At 49.5% G+C, this 21145-nt stretch overlaps 1 protein-coding gene across 2 annotated transcripts in view; it reads left to right on the top strand.

Moving 5' to 3' along the window:
- The window catches only part of LTBP2 (latent transforming growth factor beta binding protein 2), a 113690-nt gene that overhangs the window by 43167 nt on the left and 49378 nt on the right, over positions 1-21145 (top strand). For both annotated transcript variants that reach the window (XM_063793715.1, XM_016926412.3), the window contains exons 4-8: positions 13183-13373; positions 15809-15979; positions 16478-16684; positions 17521-17807; positions 18907-19009. In XM_063793715.1, the coding sequence (XP_063649785.1) occupies positions 13183-13373; positions 15809-15979; positions 16478-16684; positions 17521-17807; positions 18907-19009 (959 nt within the window). The remainder of the gene's footprint in view (positions 1-13182; positions 13374-15808; positions 15980-16477; positions 16685-17520; positions 17808-18906; positions 19010-21145) is intronic.

Genomic DNA, 21145 nt, shown 5'->3' with positions numbered 1-21145 from the left:
AGACTTGGCCACCCTTCTTTCCCTCCCTCCCTGCTTCCCTTCTTCCCTCCTTCCCTCCATCTCTATCTTCATTCCAGGCACTAGATGACTTGGACCCATGCCTCGCCTCTAAGAGCTCACATCCAGCGGTTTGACATGCTCAAGCAGCTACAGCACACCCAGCCCTTGGGAAGCTTTTGCAAGTGCTCTAGGAGACAAGGAGGGGAGCATCCCTGGGCAGTGTGGGTAATAGGGGTAGGTAGGGGGCCTCCAAGGGGAGTTTTCCATGACTATTTTTAACCTTGTTACTTTCCGGTGAAAACACTTTTTTCAAGGCTTCCTTTTCAAGCATGAGGTTCATAGGATGAGGCCCAGACTGTTGGCCGTCTATACTAGGTCCCGAAGTATAGTTCTCAAGATGGTGCAAAGATTCGTGGTATAGGCTCTGGAACTAGAATATCTGCAGAATGCCTATATTTGATTCCTAGTCATTGACTATGTGACCTTAAGTAAGTTACCTAGCTTCTTTATGCCTCATCTGGAAAAGGGGATGATAATAATACCTACTTCCTAATTTTAATGGTGGTTAACTGAATTAATATATGTAAAGTGCTTAGCACAGTGCCTGGCATATGATTAGCACTATGTAACTGTTGGCTATTATTATTCTCATCCTTGACTTCTCCTATTTCTCTCTAATCAGACAGGTCTGATTATCCCTGAACACCATGCCAGCACATTCCTGAATATGTCCGTTTATGCTTGTGGCTCTCTCTGCACTCCCCACCCCTTCCTCCGGCTCATGTCTCCCACCCTCTGGAAAGCATTCCCCAGTGATCCAGCCCCACGGCCGCGCTGGAACATGCTGGCTGGACAGCTTACCTGGCCATAAGACTCCTGGCTTCTGCCCCTCTCCTCCTTCTCTGCTCTTGGATTGTTATGAAATGCTCGCATGCAGGGGGTCGGCCCGGGGCTGCTGTATATAGTGTACCTGCTGTGTCCTGCACAAGGGTGCCAGGCAGGAGATGAACCCTGGGGCCAAAATCTAGCCTGTGTTCTGCTCACCCAGCACCGGGACCACGCCACATCAGCCTGAAGGAAGTAGGGCAACTTCTGTAAACTGGCTGCCCAGAGAGGCCTCTTGTGATTTGTGCGAAGGCACCAGGTATGCTCGGCCTCTCCCTACCCCCTGCCTCCCAGTCTGGGTGACAAGCTCTTGGTGGGCAAGATGCCCTTTGCATAATGCCTGATGGGACGGTGCACGTTGGCGGTGGTTGAACGACGAATTCATGAAATCCAGGTTCACCGTGTGCTGACAAGTCTTCCCGAGGGAACTCGGAGCCAGGGGCCTCAGACTGCCTGCTGGCCCTGGGTAGCTGAGGAATGGGGCCCAGCTAGGGCTGGGGAGATGGTTCCAGTGAGGCAGGAGGACTGGGAGAAGCCATGGAGAAGTCTGAAGTTGAGTGTGAGAAATATTTTCAGGGCAGCAGCTGTGTGCCCAGCGCTGTGACGACTCCATGGAAGATATGAAGAGGGTAAGGCCCAGTCCCTTCCCTCCTGGGGGTCTGTGTCCCCCGCCGAGCTGCAACCCTTTGGGTGGTCCAGCTGGGCCCAGAAGGAGGCAGGGAAGCACTTAGAGGGGCTCTTTTTCCTGGTGGGAAGAAGAGGGCTGTCGCCACAGCAGCTGGACACATGGGCAAGCTAGGGAGAAAATGAGGGGCATTTCCTGGAGCCCTGAGAACCTCTCAGGGCCACCCCCGCCCCGCCTCTGCCCCTGAGGTGGCCTGGGTGTGAGCCCAGTGCCCAGGCAGCTCGCTCTGGCTCTCTTGCCTGGCTCTCTTACCCTGCCAGGAGGGAACAAAGGCCACGCAGGATCTCGAGGGGCCAGGGCTTGGCAGCCCGGCAGCCTAAAGGCTGGCTGCTCGGTGGAAAAGTGTTCACAGTGGACCAACACATGAGGGGGCTGGAGGGTGGAGGGGAGGGATGTGGCTCCTAGGAGTCTCTGGACCCTTTAGAAACTGAGGCAGCACCTACTTCAGGGCTGCCCTTGAGGGGGGAACGGGCCGCAGGCAAGGGCTGGGTGCCCCTCCCTGACATTAACCCCGACACGCAGAGCTCATGCCTCCCTCCGTCTCCCTGCCTGAAACAGGAATGCTGTGTTCCCTTGAGCTGTCTGGGAAGCAGGGCAGGGTGTGGTGTGGACAGGAGAGACTGCCCCAGGGCTCTACCTCCTCCCCACCCACAGCCTGGCAGGGGCATCCCCTGGGGTCTGTGTGCTGGGGAATCCAGTCCTTTCAGACCTAGGTGTGGCCGTAGGAAGAGCTAGAGGCCCAGAGCCTCAGAGCACTGGGGATGTGACTCATGGCAGCCAGGTGGGGTGAGTGGGGTGCCTGGAGCTGACTGGTGAGGGCAAAGAGGTTGGGTGGGTGCGCCAAGCAGACACAGCAGCAGGAGTGATCTTGAGACACCTTGGGGACACCGGGGAGAGGGCTGGCTCTCGACCCTTTAGGATAGGCACCAGGGAATGTTGATGATGCCCTATCAGCGTGCCAGGCAACAAGAAGGTACAGATTCCAATCCAGGCTCTGGGCCCATTGAACATGCTGTCCCTACTCGTCTCCCTATCTTAGGTCCCCAGGGGTTTGGCAGCCAAGGGCCTGCCTGGCCAGACAGGAGGAGAAAGGAGCAGAGCTCTGCAAGGGCCTTCCTCTGCCTTGCCAGCACCCAGATCCTCAGGGGAGACCAAGCCATCAGGGAAACACAGGGCATGTTAAGCTGAAGTGAGCTGCACCTGCAGCCGCAGGAAGGAGCAGCCTCTGCGCTTTGGCTGGCAGCAGAGAGAGTTCTGGGAACGCCTTCCTCTCTTGGAGCTTTCTCCTAGATCCTTCCTATTCCTCTGGCTGCTCCCTTCCAGATGCCTTCAGAGCCTCTCCCTCTGTCTGCCTCTTAAGCGTTGGTGTTCCCTAGGCCCCCTCTGCCCTTCTTTGTTCTCTTTCCTCTTACATTTCTCAAACTGTTTAGGTGTCAGAACACCTGGAAGTCATAAGGAGTACCACGAAATATCAATATACTTAATTTCATGATTAGAGCTGGGAACAGTTTTATTAGCAGAAACTATGACGATTGTCTATGTGTGCATAAAAAAAATTTAAAAAAAACCCAGCTATAGGCACACGCACGTGTCCGTGAAAAGCGCAAACTGTGGGATGAAGTATGATAGGCTGTTGCCACATTTTTCCGTTAATATTAATTTACGGCTTGTTCGTTTGTTTAATCGTGTGCTAGCAGACAAGTGGTAGCAGGCGCCAGAGGTTGGAGAAGAATTTATGGGAGCAAGACTTAGAACTGAGACCATTCTGTTCATTATTACATTTTCCCCTTTTAAATTGGAAAACGTTGGCAGAGTTAACGTCCGTCAGGCAGTGGCACTCTGAAGCATGGTTTGTTCTGCCTGCTTTCCTCGAATGATATCATCCTTCCCTCTTAACTCTACAGCTACCACCTCTGCTCTTACAACCTCCTCCCAGCCCCAACTGTGTCTACAGCCCCAAAACTCTCTCCCAAGTTCTGCCTCCTGGGTGTTTCCATCTCAAGGTACCGAGCACTCATTATATCCAAAACTGAGCCCATCATTCACTTCTTGGATTTCTCATGTTGAGATCTTGGCTCTTGGAACTCCCTCCACCTATTAGTCCAAGTCATAGCTGGGAATTATCTGTCTCTACATCTGAAATAGCCCTTGCATCCATGCCTTCTTCTTGGTTCTTTCCTCGGCCACTGATAGCCTAGACCACAGCCAAAGCCTTCCAGCTGGCCTCCAGCTCGCCTCTCTTTAGTCCACTCTCTACCAGGTGGTCTTTCACTGCAATAATCATCATTTAAGAATGCCCATCCCAACATGTCCTAGGCCTGCTTGAAGACCACGAGTGACTTGAGGCTAACATGTGGCTTCCCCTGTGCCCCCTCACCTTTGCTAGGGTACTAGTCCCTTTGTCCACCCCCCATTGGAGCTTAGGGGACAAAAGACTTCACCCAAGGTTGGAGTTTTTGCCATCCCTGGGGTCAGTGCATGGCCTGTAACAGGCACTCAGTACTTGCCCTTTGAATGAGTGAAAAAGTGTAGCTGTTCTTCAGACCAGGTCATTTCCTGCTTCAAAATCTCAGGGCACTCCCCTTCACCCACTCAGTACAGCCCAGACACCTCCCTGAATATTTTAAGACCTTCACCATAAGGGCACAGACCTATTCTTTAATCCCTCAAAGCCTCAATGTCCTCATTTGTAAAATGGCGATAAAGAAACGATTAATGGTAGATTTAGGATGAAGTTACCTGGTTTGGTAACCTGGCCTCAGCACTTAGGAGTTCAGCCACCTTCTGCAAGGTGTAGAACCCCCATAGCCTCTGTTTTCTTGACTATAAAATGGGGATAATGAGTATCTAAGTCTTAGGATATGGAGAGGTCTATGTGAGAGGATGCATGTGATGGGCATTACTGGCACAGAACGTGGCACAAAGAAAGTGTCATTAAATTATAGCACCAGTTGGCTGGGCCTGGTTGCTCACACCTGTAATCCCAGCACTTTGGGAGGCTGAGGTGGGCGGATCACCAGGTCAAGAGTTCAAGACCAGCCTGGCCAATATGGTGAAACAAAAACAAAAAAAAATTAGCCTGGCATGGTGGCGAGCACCTGTAGTCCCAGCTACTCAGGAGGCTGAGGCAGAAGAATTGCTTGAACCTGGGAGACGGAGGTTGCAGTGAGCCGAGACTGCGTCACTGCACTTCAGCCTGGGCAACAGAGTGAGACTCTGTCTCAAAATATATATATAAAAATATATAAAATATAAATATATATATATCTATCTATATATATAAATATATATATAGCACCAGTTTATTCCCTACCCACCCACTTCCCACTTCCTGTTCTCCACCCTGCCACATACATAGGTAACCACTGTTATTAATATTCCAGGGTATCCTTCCAAGGTTGCTTTATGAATATGCAAATAACTGCAACATATATCCTTATTTTCTGTATGTTACACAGGAGTTCACATGCCCTACACCAGGAGCCAGCAGACTTCCATAAATGGCCAGACAGTAAATATTTTAGATTTTCTATGACATATGGTTTCTGCAACTACTCAGCGGTGCCATTGGAGAGCAAAACCAGTCACAGATGAGGAGGGCAGCTGTGTTCCAGTTAAACTTTATAGATGCTTAAATTTGAATTTCATATCATTTGCTCATGTCTTGAGGTATTATTCTTTTTTTGATTTCTTTTCCGCCATTTAAACATGTGAAAACCATTGTTAGGTCATAGTCTGTACAAAAACAGTCAGTGGTGGGATTGGGCTGTTGTGCTTTCACTTTTCAGTGTATCTTGGAAAGCTTAACTTATTGATGTAAAGGAGCTGCCACTGTGTTTCCAGGGCCTATTACCCCATTCTGCCAGCAGATCCTTGTTTGTTTAACCAATCCCCTACTGAAGGACACTTAAGTTGTTTTCATTCTGTACAAACTATTTTGCTATTACAAAATAGTGCTTCTGTAAATAGTCTTGTTCATGTATCATTTTGGACGTTTACGAGTGTCTTAGGTCGGGTCCCCTAGAGGTGGGATTCCAGTGTGTGTGATTTTGCGGGGGAAATGCGAAAGGAGAGAAGAAAGCAGTGTGGGAAAGGGGAGAGAGCCAAGTAAAGATGTGGTCCCAGGTAAATCAAGCTTTGACCTGATTGAGGATAGAGCTTACAAAGTTGTTTCTCCTTAAGGCCTGGGGGCCCAGGCTTTTGAACTTCCCTTTCAGGCAGTCATTGGCTGTGTGGTCATGGTGGTGGGAGGAGCTTCTCAGGTGGTTCCCATCAGCCAAGAGCATGGCTTGGAAGAAATCACAGGTATAAGCCTTTAGCTGCTACACTTGCAGATACACAAGCCAGAAAGGGGACCAGGGCAGGGCAGCAACACCTACCACAGAAGGTTTATCTGCAGGATAGTCTTGGAGGTGGAGCAGCAGGGTCAAAGCACGGATGCATTGGGATGTGGATAGACGTTGCCAAATTGCTTTCCAGAAGGGTCATGTCAATTTACATTCCTGCCAGCAGCATCCGAGAGCGTCTGTTTCTGCATAGCCTCACAAATGAGTATGTTATTAAACCTTTGGGTTTTTTTCTAATCTGATGGATTAAAAAATGCTGCCTCAGCATAGTTTTCATTTGCACATCCCTTACAAGGAGAAAGGTTAAGCATATTTTTCTGGGTTCAAGAAATATTTGTATTTTTTTTTCTGTGACCTGTTCATATTCCTTGCTGATTTTTCTTTTAAGGCTGTTGGTCTCTGACATTTCTGTTTCTAGGAACTCTGATATTATGGAGACTCATCTTTTCATATGATACGAGTTGCACATATTTTTCCCACCATGTCATTTGTCTTTTTACTTTAAGGTGGGTTTGGCCAAGCAGGGGTTTTTGATCATAGATTTGTTTGGACAAGTAAATGATATATTAGCTAAAACACTTAGCATGATACCTGCCACCTGATAGGCATTGAATTGGAATGATTTCCCTTCCCCCCTCTCCCCTCTAATCTGTGCTTTATCCAAATGGTGCTTATTCTTCTTCAAACATGGCCTGTGCTTCCCACCTCCATGCACTTCTTATGTTATTTTTCTTTTCTTTTCTTTTCTTTTTTTTTTTCTGAGACGGAGTCTCACTCTTGTCACCCAGGCTGGAGTGCAGTGGTGCGATCTCGGTTCACTGCAACCTCCACCTCCCAGGTTCAAGTAATTCTCCTGCCTCAGCCTCCAAAGTAGCTGGGATTACAGGTGCCCGCCAACACGCCCAGCTAATTTTTGTATTTTTAGTAGAGACAGCGTTTCAGCATGTTGGCCAGGCTGGTCTCAAACTCCTGACCTCAGGTGATCCACCCGCCTCGGCCTCCCAAAGTGCTGAGATTACAGGCTTGAGCCACCGTGCCTGGCCCTTATGTTGTTTTTCTAATCTGGAATGTCTGCCTCCTCATTTTGGGTCTGTTAAAATCCTACCTATCCCTGAAGCTCCCTGGATCCTTCTCCTAGATATGGTCTGTATTCTATCTGAACTCCTGTACCTCTGCTCTCTAACACAGTCCATCGTGGGTCCTAGTTATGTGTACACATTCACCATGCTTTTTCTGAGCCTCAGTTTCCTTAGCTATAAAATGGAGTTGCTGGGAAGAATAGAGATTTATTTTGATTACAAAACAAATACATGTTTATTCCATGTGATGCATATTTATTGTAAAAATTTCAAAAATATTGAAATGATAAAGTTTAAAATAGGAGGTACACACACACAGACACTCTCATTCTTAAAGAGTGGCCACTATTTACAGATCTTCCGGCCTTTTCCTATGCTTATATAAACATCTGTAGGGGAAGAGAGAGAGAAAAGCTTTTCTTAAAACACAAAACTAGAAGCATACTATCCATATATTCTGCAACTTAGTTTTTTCATTCACTAAAATAACATAGATAAGATGATGTATATAAAATATCTGGCTTCATGTTCATAATGATAATTACAACTATTCTATGCATCTTTTTTTTTCTTTGAGAGGGAGACTTGCTCTGTCACCCAGGCTGGAATGCAATGGCGTGATCTCGGCTCACTGCAACCTCTGCCTCCCGGGTTCAAGTGATTCTCCTGCCTCAGCCTCCTGAGTAGCTGAGACTACAGGTGCCCACCACCACGCCCGGCTAATTTTTGTATTTTTAGTAGAGACAGGTTTCACCATGTTGGCCAGGCTGGTCTCGAACTCCTGACCTCAAGTGATCTGCCTGCCTCAGCCTCCCAAAGTGCTAGGATTACAGGCATATTCTATGCATCTTTAGTAACACTCTTAAACTTTCTTTTAGCAGCAAGAGCCTTTCCAAACAAAATAGTACAGTCATCCCTCGATATCCACAGGGAATTTGTTCCAGGACCCCCGTGAATACCAAAATTCATGGATGTTCAAGTCTCTGATATAAAATGACATAATGTTTGCATATAAGCTACGCACATGCTCCCATATACTTTCAATCTTCTCTAGATTACTTATAATACCTAATACAGTGCAAATGCTAATAGTTGTCATACTATATAATTTTTATTTGTATTATTTTTCATTGTTGATTGCTATTTTTGGGGGTTTTCCCCCCAAATATTTTCCATTCACAGTTGGTTGAATCTGCAGAGGCAGAACCCATGGATATGATGGGCCAGCTGTTTTTGGAAGCCCAATTTATGAAGTAAATAGAGGAGAGCAGCCAGGCTAGGGTGAGGGTGAATGGGGTAGAGGGCACAGAGCTCCTCGCCCACTTGTCTTCCCATCGCTGTTGGGAAACCTTAGTGTGTCGGGCAGGGTGTGGGCACACCTTGCACATTTCAGTAAGTGGCATCATTATGGGTACAGACTGCCCAGGCAGCTTTCTTGTGGGCCTGAAGACCCCGGCCACTGGGATGAGAATTTTTCCTCATCTTGGTTGAAAAGCCCAGAGTCCACAGTTGAGAACAGACTGTGGTGGATCTGGTGGCTGTCTCTTGGCTCTGTGCTGGCCTGTGATGGGGATTTCATGATCCATAAAGAAATGAAGAAAATAAAGTCATTTGGTGAGATTTCCATGAAGTTAGGCTTATTCAAACGTTTCTTTTTTGGCTCTGAAATGTCTTTTCTTTCGTGAAATTATGGTGGTAGTGATTGGCAGTTTTGTGTGTGTTTGTCTTAAAGTCTTAGCAACCTAAATGAAAAGCGACTTTATGTTGTTCCCCCAATTTTGTTCCAAAATCTTATGGATTCATGAAATCCTGAAGTCTAGAGATGACTTTTTGGTCCATTGTGGAGGCTTGGCCAGGACTTCCCTGGAACAGTCCCAGAAAGATAGCAAGTTCCATTCTTGTGCTGGGTGAGTTTGGGAGCCTCTGTCCTTTGATGAAATTGCAGCGGTTCTTCCAAGGCTGATAGTAGATGGAGCATCTCCTGGGGGCTGTGGTCACCTTCTCATTGAGACTTGCCTTCTTCTGTTACCAGACCTCTACTGTCCTTAATCGGGGGGATACTGCTTCTTTGGACCAGCCTGGGGCAAACATGGCACCAGACCCTTCTCTTGATGTCCCACAACCTGAGACTAGGAAAGAACATGCAAACAGGATTTGGCTAAAGGCTTGTGATTTGCTTAAAGGAAATGAGTGCAAAGATAACACAAGGCTAGACAGTGGGGTTTGCAAACTCCACAGCTCACAGTCTCCACTCCATCCTAGCTGCCTGTGCCCTTCTATGTGGTGATGGCAGTGGTAACCAATTGGAGACCACCAGGGATCCAGAGTTGAGCCAAGAACCTGCAGCCCTCCACACAGCGAGAGCCTCTCTCGCTGCTCACCTCTGAGGCCTAGGCTGGGAGTTATCAACCTCCTTATATGGATGCTTTAGGAATAAGAGGCAGGACCTATAAAAAAAACTGGGAGCTTCTTCCTTTACTCCACGACGAGCCTCTCAGAATGCAGGGCTTTTTTATTTCTGTCATTTAACCCCAAATCCCCATTAGAGTAGTAGGTGACAATGAATTAGGCTCAGAGGACTCCGGTTGTTAAAAATGTGTTGACACCAGATTAGACACTTGGCCCTGTGTATATATAAGGACACTTGGACAGCAATAACACTTTTTTCTGGAGTCTTTTTATTTCCCTTAAAGAAGAACTTTAAGTGGCCCAGTCATGTTTTCTTATTTGCTTGGGGAGATGTATTTAGTCCAAACTGTAGCTAACTCCTTTTTTCCTCCTTGTTTCTGCAATTTAAAAATTCTGGCGTATTTTTCTACTTTGACCATTTACTTGTATTTGTGAAATAATTGCATGGTCTCACTGTTCTCGTCATCCTCACACCAGCCCTATGAGGTGGGCATTGCTATTCTTGTTTCAGTGATGAGGATTCTGAGGCTCAGGGGAGCTAAGTGACTTGCTCAAGGCTGTGCTGCTAGTAAGAGGCAGAACCAACATCTGTCTGGCCCAGTCCCAACCCCTCTCCTCTGTACAGCCAGGTCCTGTCTATGACTAGGGAATACATGGTTTGTTTATTTGGTTTTCCTCTCTGCAAAACTACCCAACTGGCCCTTAAGGGATTTGAACCCTGGGATCTTGGTGCCATGAGCTCTGAGCACCAATTAGAGAAAAAACTGACAGCAGCAATAACATAACAATGACAACAAACCACCAAGAAAGAACACTTTGAGTTTCCATCCTGACCAGACTGGAGAGCTCTTTGTCAGGGTGAAGTTCAGAAAAGTGGCAGTGGTCTGGGCAGAACATGAGCTACTCTTTTCACCTCTCTGGGATGCTCGGTGGCGCTGCCACTAACCTGAGCATGGCACCAGCCTGGTACCCAGGACAAGGCTCCCAGTGAGCCAGCAGCTCAGCCACCTCTCTCTCCCAGGTGCTTTCTTGGAAGTCCTCGGAGGGAGTTTGCTTTCTTTTTTGTTTTGTTTTTTTGAGATTAAGTCTCACTCTGTTGCCCAGGCTGGAGTGCAGTGGGGTGATCTTGGCTCACTGCAACCTCCACCTCCTGGGTTCAAGCGATTCTCGTGCCTCAGCCTCCCCAGTAGCTGGGACTACAGGCATGTGCCACCAAGCCCGGCTAATTTTTGTGTTTTTTGATGGGGTGTCTCTCTGTTGGTCAGGCTGGTCTCGAACTCCTGACCTTAGGTGATCCCCCTGTCTCAGCCTCCCAAAGTGCTGGGATTATAGGCATGAACAACTGCGCCAGGCCAGTCCTAGTTTGCCTTCTGCCAGGAAAGCATAAGGAGTTTGCTCATGGCCTGGTCACCGAGGGCTAACGGAACTGGGTTGGAGATTTGGGGAGGGAGAGAATCCCAGGGCCTTATCCCACTTGGGCAAGGAAACCAGTGGGGAGGGTTGGCATGGGACCTACTGGGGGAAGGGATGCCCCCGAGGCCTGAGCAGAGGCTTCCAGGCTGAGCTCCCACTGGGGTCTGGGCTGGTTGTCGGCTGGCGCAGGACACAGGTTGTGGATCAGGCCCTGGGTTGGCATCCTGGTGTCCCGATTTAGCTCTTGTATAACCTTGGGCAAGGACTGAGCCTCTCTCAGCTTTGATGTCTGCAATACGCTTACACCCACCACAGTCCAGACACTGTCGTATACACAGTGGTTCATAGACATTGTGACAATGACAGAGTATTTACAACAGAGGCTGCCTTTTAGAACAGCCTGCCCAATAATAAACATCAAGAGAATGTGTCCAAATGTATGAGACAATTCAAGCAGTTAAGATGTCAAAGGACATGAGCGGAGGATTTTCACAAGTGGTAAATAAATACCTGAAATATTTTAACCTCAAAAATAATTTTTTAAAGGAGAGAAGGGAGGTGAAAAGAACATTGAAGTACCACTTTGTGCTTATTCAAAGCTAGCAAAGTATTAAAAATTAATAATATGCTGTGCTGGCAAGATTGTGCTCTAAGTGGTTCATTTATATATTTGGATGCAACCCTTTCAGAAAGCAATACACCAGTGTGTGCCTACAGACATAAATGTTTGTAACCTTTGATACAGTCATTCTAGCCCCAGGAATTCATCCTAAAGTTTTTGTTTTGTTTTGCTTTTTTGAGATGGAGTCTCCCTCTGTTGCCCAGGCTGGAGTGCAGTGGCATGATCTCAGCTCACTGCATCCTCCACTTCCTAGGTTCAAGCGATTCTCAGCCTCAGCCTCTCAAGTACCTGGGACCACAGGCATGCACCACCACACCCAGCTAATTTTTGTATTTTTAGTAGAGATGGGGTTTCACCATGTTGACCAGGGTGATCTCGAACTCCTGGCCTCAAGTGATCTGCCCGCATGGACCTCCCAAAGTGCTGGGATTACAGGCGTGAGCCACCACGCCCAGCCTCATCCTAAAGTTTTAATCCTTTCAAGATGTTTCCTATAACATTTTTTCAAACATACAAAATAAAATAGAATAGTACAACAAATCTCCCTGTACTAAAGGAATATTTTAACAGAAGACAAAGTCATATAGGTAAGGATGTACATATTTAAAACTTAAAAGCAGGCCAGGTGCAGTGGCTCACGCCTGTAATCCCAACACTTTGGGAGGCCAAGGTAGGCGGATCACCTGAGGCCAGGAGTTCAAGACGAGCCTGGCCAACATGGCAAAATCTTTTCTCTACTAAAAATACAAAAAATTAACCAGGAGTGGTGGAGGGCTCCTGTAATCCTAGCTACTGGGGAGGCTGAGGCAGGAGAATTGCTTGAACCCAGGAGGCAGAGGCCGCAGTGAGCTGAGATCGCGCCATTGCACTCCAGCTTGGGCAACGAGAGCAAAACTCGGTCTCAAAAACAAAAACAAGCAAAAAACTTTTTAAAAAATCTAAATATGTAACAGGTAAATGTCTAAATAAGTTGTGATTCATCTTTAGCTGGACTATCATATAGCGATGAACATGACAAATATGACAAATTGAATTGTGTAAAGTGTGATCTAATGTTAAGTGAAAAACGGAATTTAAAATTGTATCTCTAGGTGATGACAATAGTGTAAAATCATATACGTGAGCAAAGGTTGAAAGAAAATATGCAAAAGTAGTTGCTCTGTTAGGATGGGAGATGATGAATTCATGTTTTTCTCCTTGAATATTGTTGTTACATTATTCTTACAATAAAAATCAATGAGAGGGAGACTCTAGGCTCTGCCCTGAATCAATCTTGAAGGTGTGTTTGTTGGGCACCTCTTCTACAGGTAATTCATATTAAGGGATATATTAAGAAGTGGTAGGGAGTAGGTACAGGACTTGGTTTTAGGGCAGGGGCTGGTCCATAGTGGGTTCTCAAAGACTTCTGGAATGTCAGAGCTACGTGAGGACCGTCTAACACCCCCATTTTGCAGTTAAGGGTCCTGGGGCCCAGAGGAGCTAAGTGATTTGCCCGGAATAACCCACCAAAAGCCTGGTGATTCCACATAGGGGTTGGTATTTCTACAAAACTAGCCGGCAGGCCTTAGATCAGTCCTTCTGCCTCAGGGCACCTTCATGTCCGGGAGTCAGCCATACCTGGGTGAGAAGGCAGCCAGAGAGCATTTTTCTTGTGCAAAGGCAGAGAGTGGGTGGCTGGATGAGGAGTGGCACAGACACACTGTTCCCAGGGTGCAAACCCCCATGCCGCGGTTGTCTCCACAGGACCCTGAGTGGCCTCAGCCAGACCCACCCTTCCCAGCAGCACGTGGGGTTGTCCCGCACTGTCCGACTTCACCCGACTGCCACGGCCAGTAGCCAGCTCTCTTCCAACGCCCTGCCCCCGGGACCAGGCCTTGAGCAGAGAGATGGCACCCAACAGGCGGTACCTCTGGAGCACCCCTCATCCCCCTGGGGTAAGGATACCCTGTCTTGGGTCCTAGAAGAGCAGGGCCTCTAGAACTCTCTTCTCCCACCTTGGCTTCCCCCTCTGCTCTCACAGAGGGGCTGAGTTGTCACCTTGTCCCTCATTCTTTCAGCCAATCAACAAACGCTTGTTGAGCACCTGCTTTGTGCTGGGGTCCAGGGGTCCTAAACCGGTGGACCTGGACTTCACCCCGTTGCAACCTTTAGACCTAGACTGCTCTATTTCTGCCCAATCTATCATCCCCTCCTGCCTTTGCTTCCCTCATATCCCGCTGTGAACCTCAACTCCCTGGTCCCACTCGTTCCACCTCATCCCTCCTACAAACCCCAACTCTCCTGGATCAACCCAACCAGTTGTTACCTCAGCACCTACAGCTGCGCCTCTGCTTCCCACAGGAGGAAACAGAATCTCTGTGGATTCACACCATGGCACACTCTTTGTTATTGCCTGACAACCCCTCCCTGTGTGCCTGGACATTTTCTCCCTCCATTTCTCAGAGCAGCTACTCCAGGCCTCCCCTCCCCTCCCCTCCTTTCCCGAGGCCCCATCCATCAGCCCACAGACATGCCCCCACCTCCCAGAGAGCTCCTCAACTTCCTGCCTATCACACCCACCACTCCCCTGTTTACATCTGTGCCTGAGCTCACCTCCTTCCTTTTTTTCCATTTTAAAAATTGAAGTGGAATTCACATAACATAAAATTAACCATTTTAAAGGCTACACTGCAGTGGCTTTTAGTATATTTATAATTGTGTGCAACCGTCACCACTATTTCATTCCACAACATTTTTATCACTCCAAATAGAAACCTTGTACCCACTAAGCAGCAGTCACTCCTTATGTCCCCTCCTATCCCTGGCAACCACTCACCTATTTCCCGTCTCTATAGATTTGCATATCCTTGACATTTTACATGAATGGAGTCGTACAATGTACCATCTTTTGTGTCTGGCTTCTTTCACTTAGCGTTACATTTTCTTTTCTTTTCTTTTTCTTTTTTAAGAGACAGAGTCTTGATCTGTTGCCCAGGCTGGAGTGTGGTGGCATGATAACAACTCACTATAATCTCAAACTCCTGAGCTCAAGTGATCCTCTCACCTCAGCCTCCAGAGTAGCTGGGACTACAGGCATGCACCACCATGCCCAGCTAATTTTTAAATGTTTTGTAGAGATAGGGTCTTGCATGTTGCCCAGGCTGGTCTCAAACTCCTGGCCTCAAGTGATCCTCCTGCCTCAGCCTCCCAAAGTACTGGGACTGCAGGCGTGAGTTCCTGTGCCTGGCTTAGCATAACGTTTCTGAGGTTTATCCATGTTGCTGTGTGTATCAGTGCTTCATTCCTTTTCATGGTTGACGATTCTTTTCACGCCATCTTGAGGGGGAGGTGTCCCTCTTATCTAAGGCACATTCTGGCACCCTTTGTCATTTCCTCTGGAACGCTGGCATCACTTGTCCCCCCTCTTCTGTATCTTCACCCTCTCCCACCCTCTCAGCCCTTTCCCCTCAACGTGTACAATTGCTTACAGCTCTCTCATTCACACACACACACACACACACACACACTTGTTTCTCCGCTTTCTTCCTATCTCCTCCCTTCACAGTCAAGCTTCTCAAACTCATGGTCAACACATATTTTTTCAATTTCCTCCCCTCCCATTTCTCCCTCAACCTTCTGCCTCTGGCTTCTGTCCCCAGGCTCCCCGTACTGAATTAATACCCCAATTTCATTGCCACCACTCTTGGGACATGAAGCGGCCTCAGCTTGCACTGCTGCCATGACCTCCCAGGTGGTCACCCTGCCTCCGGACCCCCCGGCACATCACAGCCAGCATGATGTCTTGCTTAAAAGTCTTCTGTGGCTTCCCCACCACCCACCAAATAAAGTGCCTGATCCTTGTTCTGGTAATCAGGTCCCCCACAAAACCTGACTCTAATCCTTTCAGGCTTTATCTTCTCTTCTCTTAGAAAACTCTCCTCTCTGGCAAGCCGGGGCCGCATTCTGTTCCCTGCCCTTGGGTTCAAAGCCCAGCTGCATTACTTGCTAGCTGCGTCACTTGAGCACCCAAACTTCTCTGGGCCTCATTTTTCTTAGCTGTAAAACGGACACAGTAGGTTGGATATATGAAAAATACCAACACTCAGCCATAGGAACCTACAAAAATGGCAATTTCTAATGATTCAACCTAACATACCACCCACTCAAGAGGGTTGATGTGCATGAAGTGTGAGCTTGGTGGCTGGCACATCTGCGAGCTTCTCAAAGGTATCACCTTGCCCCTACGATGGGACCCTGCATCCAGTAGGTACTCAGCAAATGCCCTTGAAATGAATGCAGCCCTAGTCCCATGGGGCTTTCTAACCAGACTCTGGAGGTCACAGCTGTGCCTCTCAGCCCTGCCCCCTGGACCCAAGCCCTCTCTCTGCAGGGCTGAACCTCACGGAGAAAATCAAGAAGATCAAGATCGTCTTCACTCCCACCATCTGCAAGCAGACCTGTGCCCGTGGACACTGTGCCAACAGCTGTGAGAGGGGCGACACCACCACCCTGTACAGCCAGGGTGGCCATGGGCACGATCCCAAGTCTGGCTTCCGCATCTGTGAGTCCCTTTCCTGCTCAGATGGTTCCCAGCTGGCCCTGGAGGGTAGATGGCCAGAGAGCCAGGCCTGCCTTGGACTGGAGCCCGCTGCTCCCAAACTGTGGCTCCACAAGTTGTCCCAAATCACATGGGGAGCTGAGTCCTCACTTGGCAGCCTAGCTGTGTGACTCTAGGAGTCACATAACCTCTCTGAGTCCAAGTTTCCTCAACAGAGAAGAGACAGAGTTCATGATAATGCCACCTCCCCATCTCCCAGGTTATTGTGGGGTGCAGGGAAACGCCTAAACAGGCTTTTCAGGAAGGCAGGGGCTGGTTATTATCCACTCTTCTTCACTCTACATGAATGAAGTGGAAAGTCCCTACATTTCAGGGGGCTCTGGGGTACAGGAGCCATCTAGGGTCAGGGTTCTGCCGCCTGTTTCTCTGTGGTGGTCACCGGCCACAGAGCGGGTGCTACTGTTCTTCCACCGCTGGTTACCTTGAGGGTTGATGTTGCAGATTTCTGCCAGATCCCCTGCCTGAACGGAGGCCGCTGCATCGGCAGGGACGAATGCTGGTGCCCCGCCAACTCCACCGGGAAGTTCTGCCACCTGCCTATCCCGCAGCCGGACAGGGAGCCTCCAGGGAGGGGGTCCCGCCCCAGGGCCTTGCTGGAAGCCCCCCTGAAGCAGTCCACTTTCACACTGCCGCTCTCCAACCAGCTGGGTGAGTGCTGGCACAGCTGGGCCGGCGGGACCCTGGGAGGAGTGCCAGTTGGGTGGAGGCTGTCACCATGGCTGTGACAGGGATAGGGAAGCTGCCTGTAGTCCTTCCTTTATGATCAAACCTCCCTCTTTCTCCTGGCCCTCAGCGCTAAGTTTCATTCCCTCAACTTCTCAGCCCCCTCCCATCGGAATTTATCGACTTGTTTTTGCCCTTTCCCTGTGCTGGGAACCTTGGGGAAGACAAAACAGTGTAAGGGCAGGGTGCCGCCCTCAAGGAATCCATGGGCCTGGGTAATAGAGGGAGAATGGATGGGAAATAGAATATCAGCATAAAACATTTCATTTTCCCTGCCTTCCATTATTAGGTGCCAAAAAAATACAGAATGCTTTAGGGGATCAGGGGATGGAGAGGCTCCCAAGCCCAGAGTGCTCTGGGACAGCTGCGTGGAGGGGATGGACTGCAGTTAGGCCTGAAACAATGGGTAGCATCTGGTTAAGCAGAGGGACTGGCACGAGCAAAGGCACGGAGGTGGGGCCATGCAGGAGACAGGGGGCTGGAGTTCCAGGGTTGGCCAGGGTCATGGGGGAGGTAGAATCAGGAAGGTAGCTTGGAATGTGATAATGAGGCTCCTTCAGTGACAGAGTTTGCACTTCATCCCGTCCCCACAAGGGATCATTCTGGGGTTCTAACTTGGGAGCAAAGAAATGGAAGGAGAGTTTTGGGGTGACACATAGCCAGTGGCCTGCCTGGCCCAGGGGTGGTGGATACCCTTCAGAGGGTTGGAAATGAGGGTGGGGCCCTGCTTCCCTGGCTCTGACTCTAGCCCCTGTGCCCAGCCTCCGTGAACCCCTCCCTGGTGAAGGTGCACATTCACCACCCGCCCGAGGCCTCGGTGCAGATCCACCAGGTGGCCCAGGTGCGGGGCGGGGTGGAGGAGGCCCTAGTGGAGAACAGCGTGGAGACCAGACCCCCGCCCTGGCTGCCTGCCAGCCCTGGCCACAGCCTCTGGGACAGCAACAACATCCCTGCTCGGTCTGGAGAGCCCCCTCGGCCACTGCCCCCAGCAGCACCCAGGCCTCGAGGACTGCTGGGCCGGTGTTACCTGAACACTGTGAACGGACAGGTGAGAACACAGCTCTGGCCTCAGCCCTGGATGCTTCCAGGATGGCAGTTGTCCCCAGTCTGCCCTTCTCCTCCTCTCTGTCCTCTTTGTTCTTATGGAATGTGAGTGTCTGCAGAGTCTCCCATTTCCCAGATGGGAAAACCCAAGGCATGAAATTGTCCATGTATGGAGAGTCTGGGCCTCCTTCCTGGGCTCTACTTGGTGCTTGTCGATACCAGGCACACAGAAGAGGACCCAAGGAAGTTCCCCTCTGGAGGAGCTGTCACCAGCATCCTCAGGTGAAGGCAGCCTAGAGATGCTGATCCTATGACCCCTGGCACATGGACCAGTGGGGCTGTTAGGATCTGGCCAGGAGTTTTTTATCCAGTTGAGGCTACAGTTGGGGTCACAGAGGTGTGGGATTAACAAATGGAGGTTAACCCCAAAGCCCTGGTGGTACAAAGATGAGAGATACTCCTATTGCCCTCTGGAACCATCCTCAGCTCATAATGGGAAATCAGGGAAGATTTTCTGAGGCCAGGCACCCAAGAATAGGGGTTAGACCAGACCCAGTATGGTTTTTCTTGGGGTTGCCAGGAAACCACTTAGTTTCCAGAAACTAAGGTATTTCCAGAAACCCTATCTGAGATTAGGGAACTGGAGGAGGTGGGACAGCCAAGGGGTAAACACCCTGAATTCCCAGATCGTCCCTGGCCTCTCACCTTGGGGTGTCCCTGAGCCTGGGGCTCTGCTCACAAGGCCCACTCTGTGGGTGACCCTGTGGTTCCCTGGAGGTAGGCAGAGGAAGCTCTTCCTTTAGGACCCTTTGTCTGTGGTTGGGGCCATGGAGGGTGGTGGTTTGCAGCCCCGCACAGGGCAGATCTTGTGTCTGGGGTGTCCCATCCACACACAAGGTTTGGGGCTGGGAGAGTGCATGGCAGGTTTCTCTGCTTCCTTCTGGGATATGGGCTGACTCCCTTCTCCCCTTCTTTGGCTGGGGACATCCTCTGGCAGAATGTGGGGAGTGAGCTCTGTGTCCTAGGCTTTCCCAGGACATCTCTGTGCACAGCCTGGGAGGGAAGAGCGGGTGGTCACAGGTGTCCATGGCCTCTCCTTCCAGTGTGCCAACCCTCTGCTGGAGCTGACTACCCAGGAGGACTGCTGTGGCAGTGTGGGAGCCTTCTGGGGGGTGACTTTGTGTGCCCCATGCCCACCCAGACCAGGTGAGTGCTGGAGTCCAAGGTCACATGTTGTGGAGGAAGCTCTCCCTGGGCCTGCCCTCTCCTGCCAGGGTTTCCCCTCCAGGGTGTCAGAGGCCGGGCAGGTAGAACAGGCTGGTAAACTGCAGACTTCCCAGACCTGCCTTGAAGGTGTTTCTGGCCAGCACTGAGGCTCCTGGCAGCCCTCTGCTGGTACAGTCTGTCCTGCCTGCTCCATCTGATTGCCTGCAAGGGCCTGCTCTCTCTTGCAGAGATTCTTGATCAGATTTTAGGGATTTCACTCAGTGTTCCCCTGCACACCCCTCCCAGATGCCAGGGGTCCAGAGATCTTGATTCAGTGATTCAGTGTTTTCTTTATTCTCTCCCTGATGGGGCCCCCAGGCCTCCTCTTTATCTCCTTACCTCCTGTTCCAGCCTCCCTGACTTTGAATTAGGGTTGAATGTCTGTCCTAGATGTCCTCATCCTTGGGGTATGGGAGCCCTAGTTCCTTGCCCTCTTTTGGACGATGGGAAAAACCTAACATGCGTTCATTCATTCATTCATTCATTCAGCAAATACTCACTGGGTGCCTTGTATGTGCCAAGGACTGCAATTTCAGGAGTGAGCAAGATGCCTGTTCACGATGCTCTCCCCAGTCTTAGTTGCACAATTGGGAGGAGGGTGACCAGATGCCTGTGCCTGAGTGTGGCTTCTGCCCATTTGTCTGTCTTCTCCCTCCAGGCCTCCTTTCTGGGCCTGGGCCTGAGCCTGGTGTGTATTTCCTTTGCCTGTCAGCAGTCAGCTTGGTCAATCAGCTTTGTCAGGAGGCTGGACAGGAGCCCAAAGATGGGAGGGGCAGGGCTGTTCCTTGCATCAGACTCAGCTGTGGAGCAGTGACTATTTTCCAAACTAAAAATAAGTGTAGACGGTTTTACAGTGTGATAGAATTTTTGGCGAAGTAGCAAAGGGTAGTGTTCAGCTCCCAGGCTTAAATGTCTAACACATACTACGTACCAGTCCCAGCTCTTCCTGATCACCTCTCTCTGCGTCAGTCTCCTGATCTGTAAAATGGAGATAGTAATAGTGCCAGCCTCGTAGGCTGCTGTAGAGATTAAATGAAATGATGCACATGCTTAGTATTAGGTCAATAAACCATGGCTATTACAATCATTATCATTATTGTAATTAGAAAGTATCCCTCAAGAAAGTGAGAAAGGAATGGACCCACTGCACAGGAGATGTGCATCAAACTGCCCAGGTCTCCCCTGTAGGCCAGAGGTGTTTTTGCCACTTTTCTTCTTTCCTTGTTTTCTTTTCTCTTTCCTATCAGGCGTTGAACCCTTGAAACTTCTATATCCCACGTTCTAATCAGTCGACAAATATTTACATTGACTAAGCCCCCATTTGAAGAGGCCATAGCATGCAGGCCCTGGACAGAGAGTAGAGAAGGTGGTAAAAACCGCACCTTCCTCTCCAAGCTTACAATTTAGTGGGTAGTCATAGATGGCTGGTAGGCATCAGGAATGAAGAGGTTTGAGCAGTGTCTGGTCAAGTGCTGAGTGCTGTGCAAACACAGGCAGTGGAACCCAGGCCCCTCATAGGTCCAGTAGCACCTTTTTGCAAATTAGAAAAACCTGCCCTTCCATTTGTTCAAGATCATCTTCATAAATATGCCAATCTAGGATGCCAGTGATTCCCTTAGAGATGGTGCTTTTGTGCAGCGCACAACTTGCACATCTGTACACTATGGGATGGGGGCCCTACAGGCTAAACACTGTGGATCAGGGAAAGCTTCTCAGAGGAGGTGACTTCCAGGATGAGATTTGAAGAATAATTAGGGGTAGGACAGTTAAGTAATGGGGAAGAGTTTAACAACCCAAGGAAATTGCATGTGCAGGTAAGACCAAGAGAATGAGCAACATTTTCTGGAGCACAGTATGTCTCTTGCTGAGCCCTGCTCAGCCCTGGCTCTCCTGTAGAAAGGCAGACATGTCAGAAGGGTTAGGTGGGGCCAGGGCTCCCAAGTCCCTGCTCTGGGCAGGTTCTGGTTCCCAAGAGCTGGCTCATTCAGACAAGTGGGTGGGGGTCTCTCTCCCTTTACCCCATCAACCCTCTGAGGGGCATGCAGTACCTGCTGCGCTGACCAAGGTGCTGACCTG

The sequence above is a fragment of the Pan troglodytes genome, chromosome 15 (assembly GCF_028858775.2).
Source record: "Pan troglodytes isolate AG18354 chromosome 15, NHGRI_mPanTro3-v2.0_pri, whole genome shotgun sequence".
NCBI classification, from domain to species: domain Eukaryota; kingdom Metazoa; phylum Chordata; class Mammalia; order Primates; family Hominidae; genus Pan; species Pan troglodytes.
The sequence above is the reverse complement of the archived record's forward strand: the minus strand, read 5'-3'. Positions and strand labels throughout refer to the sequence as shown.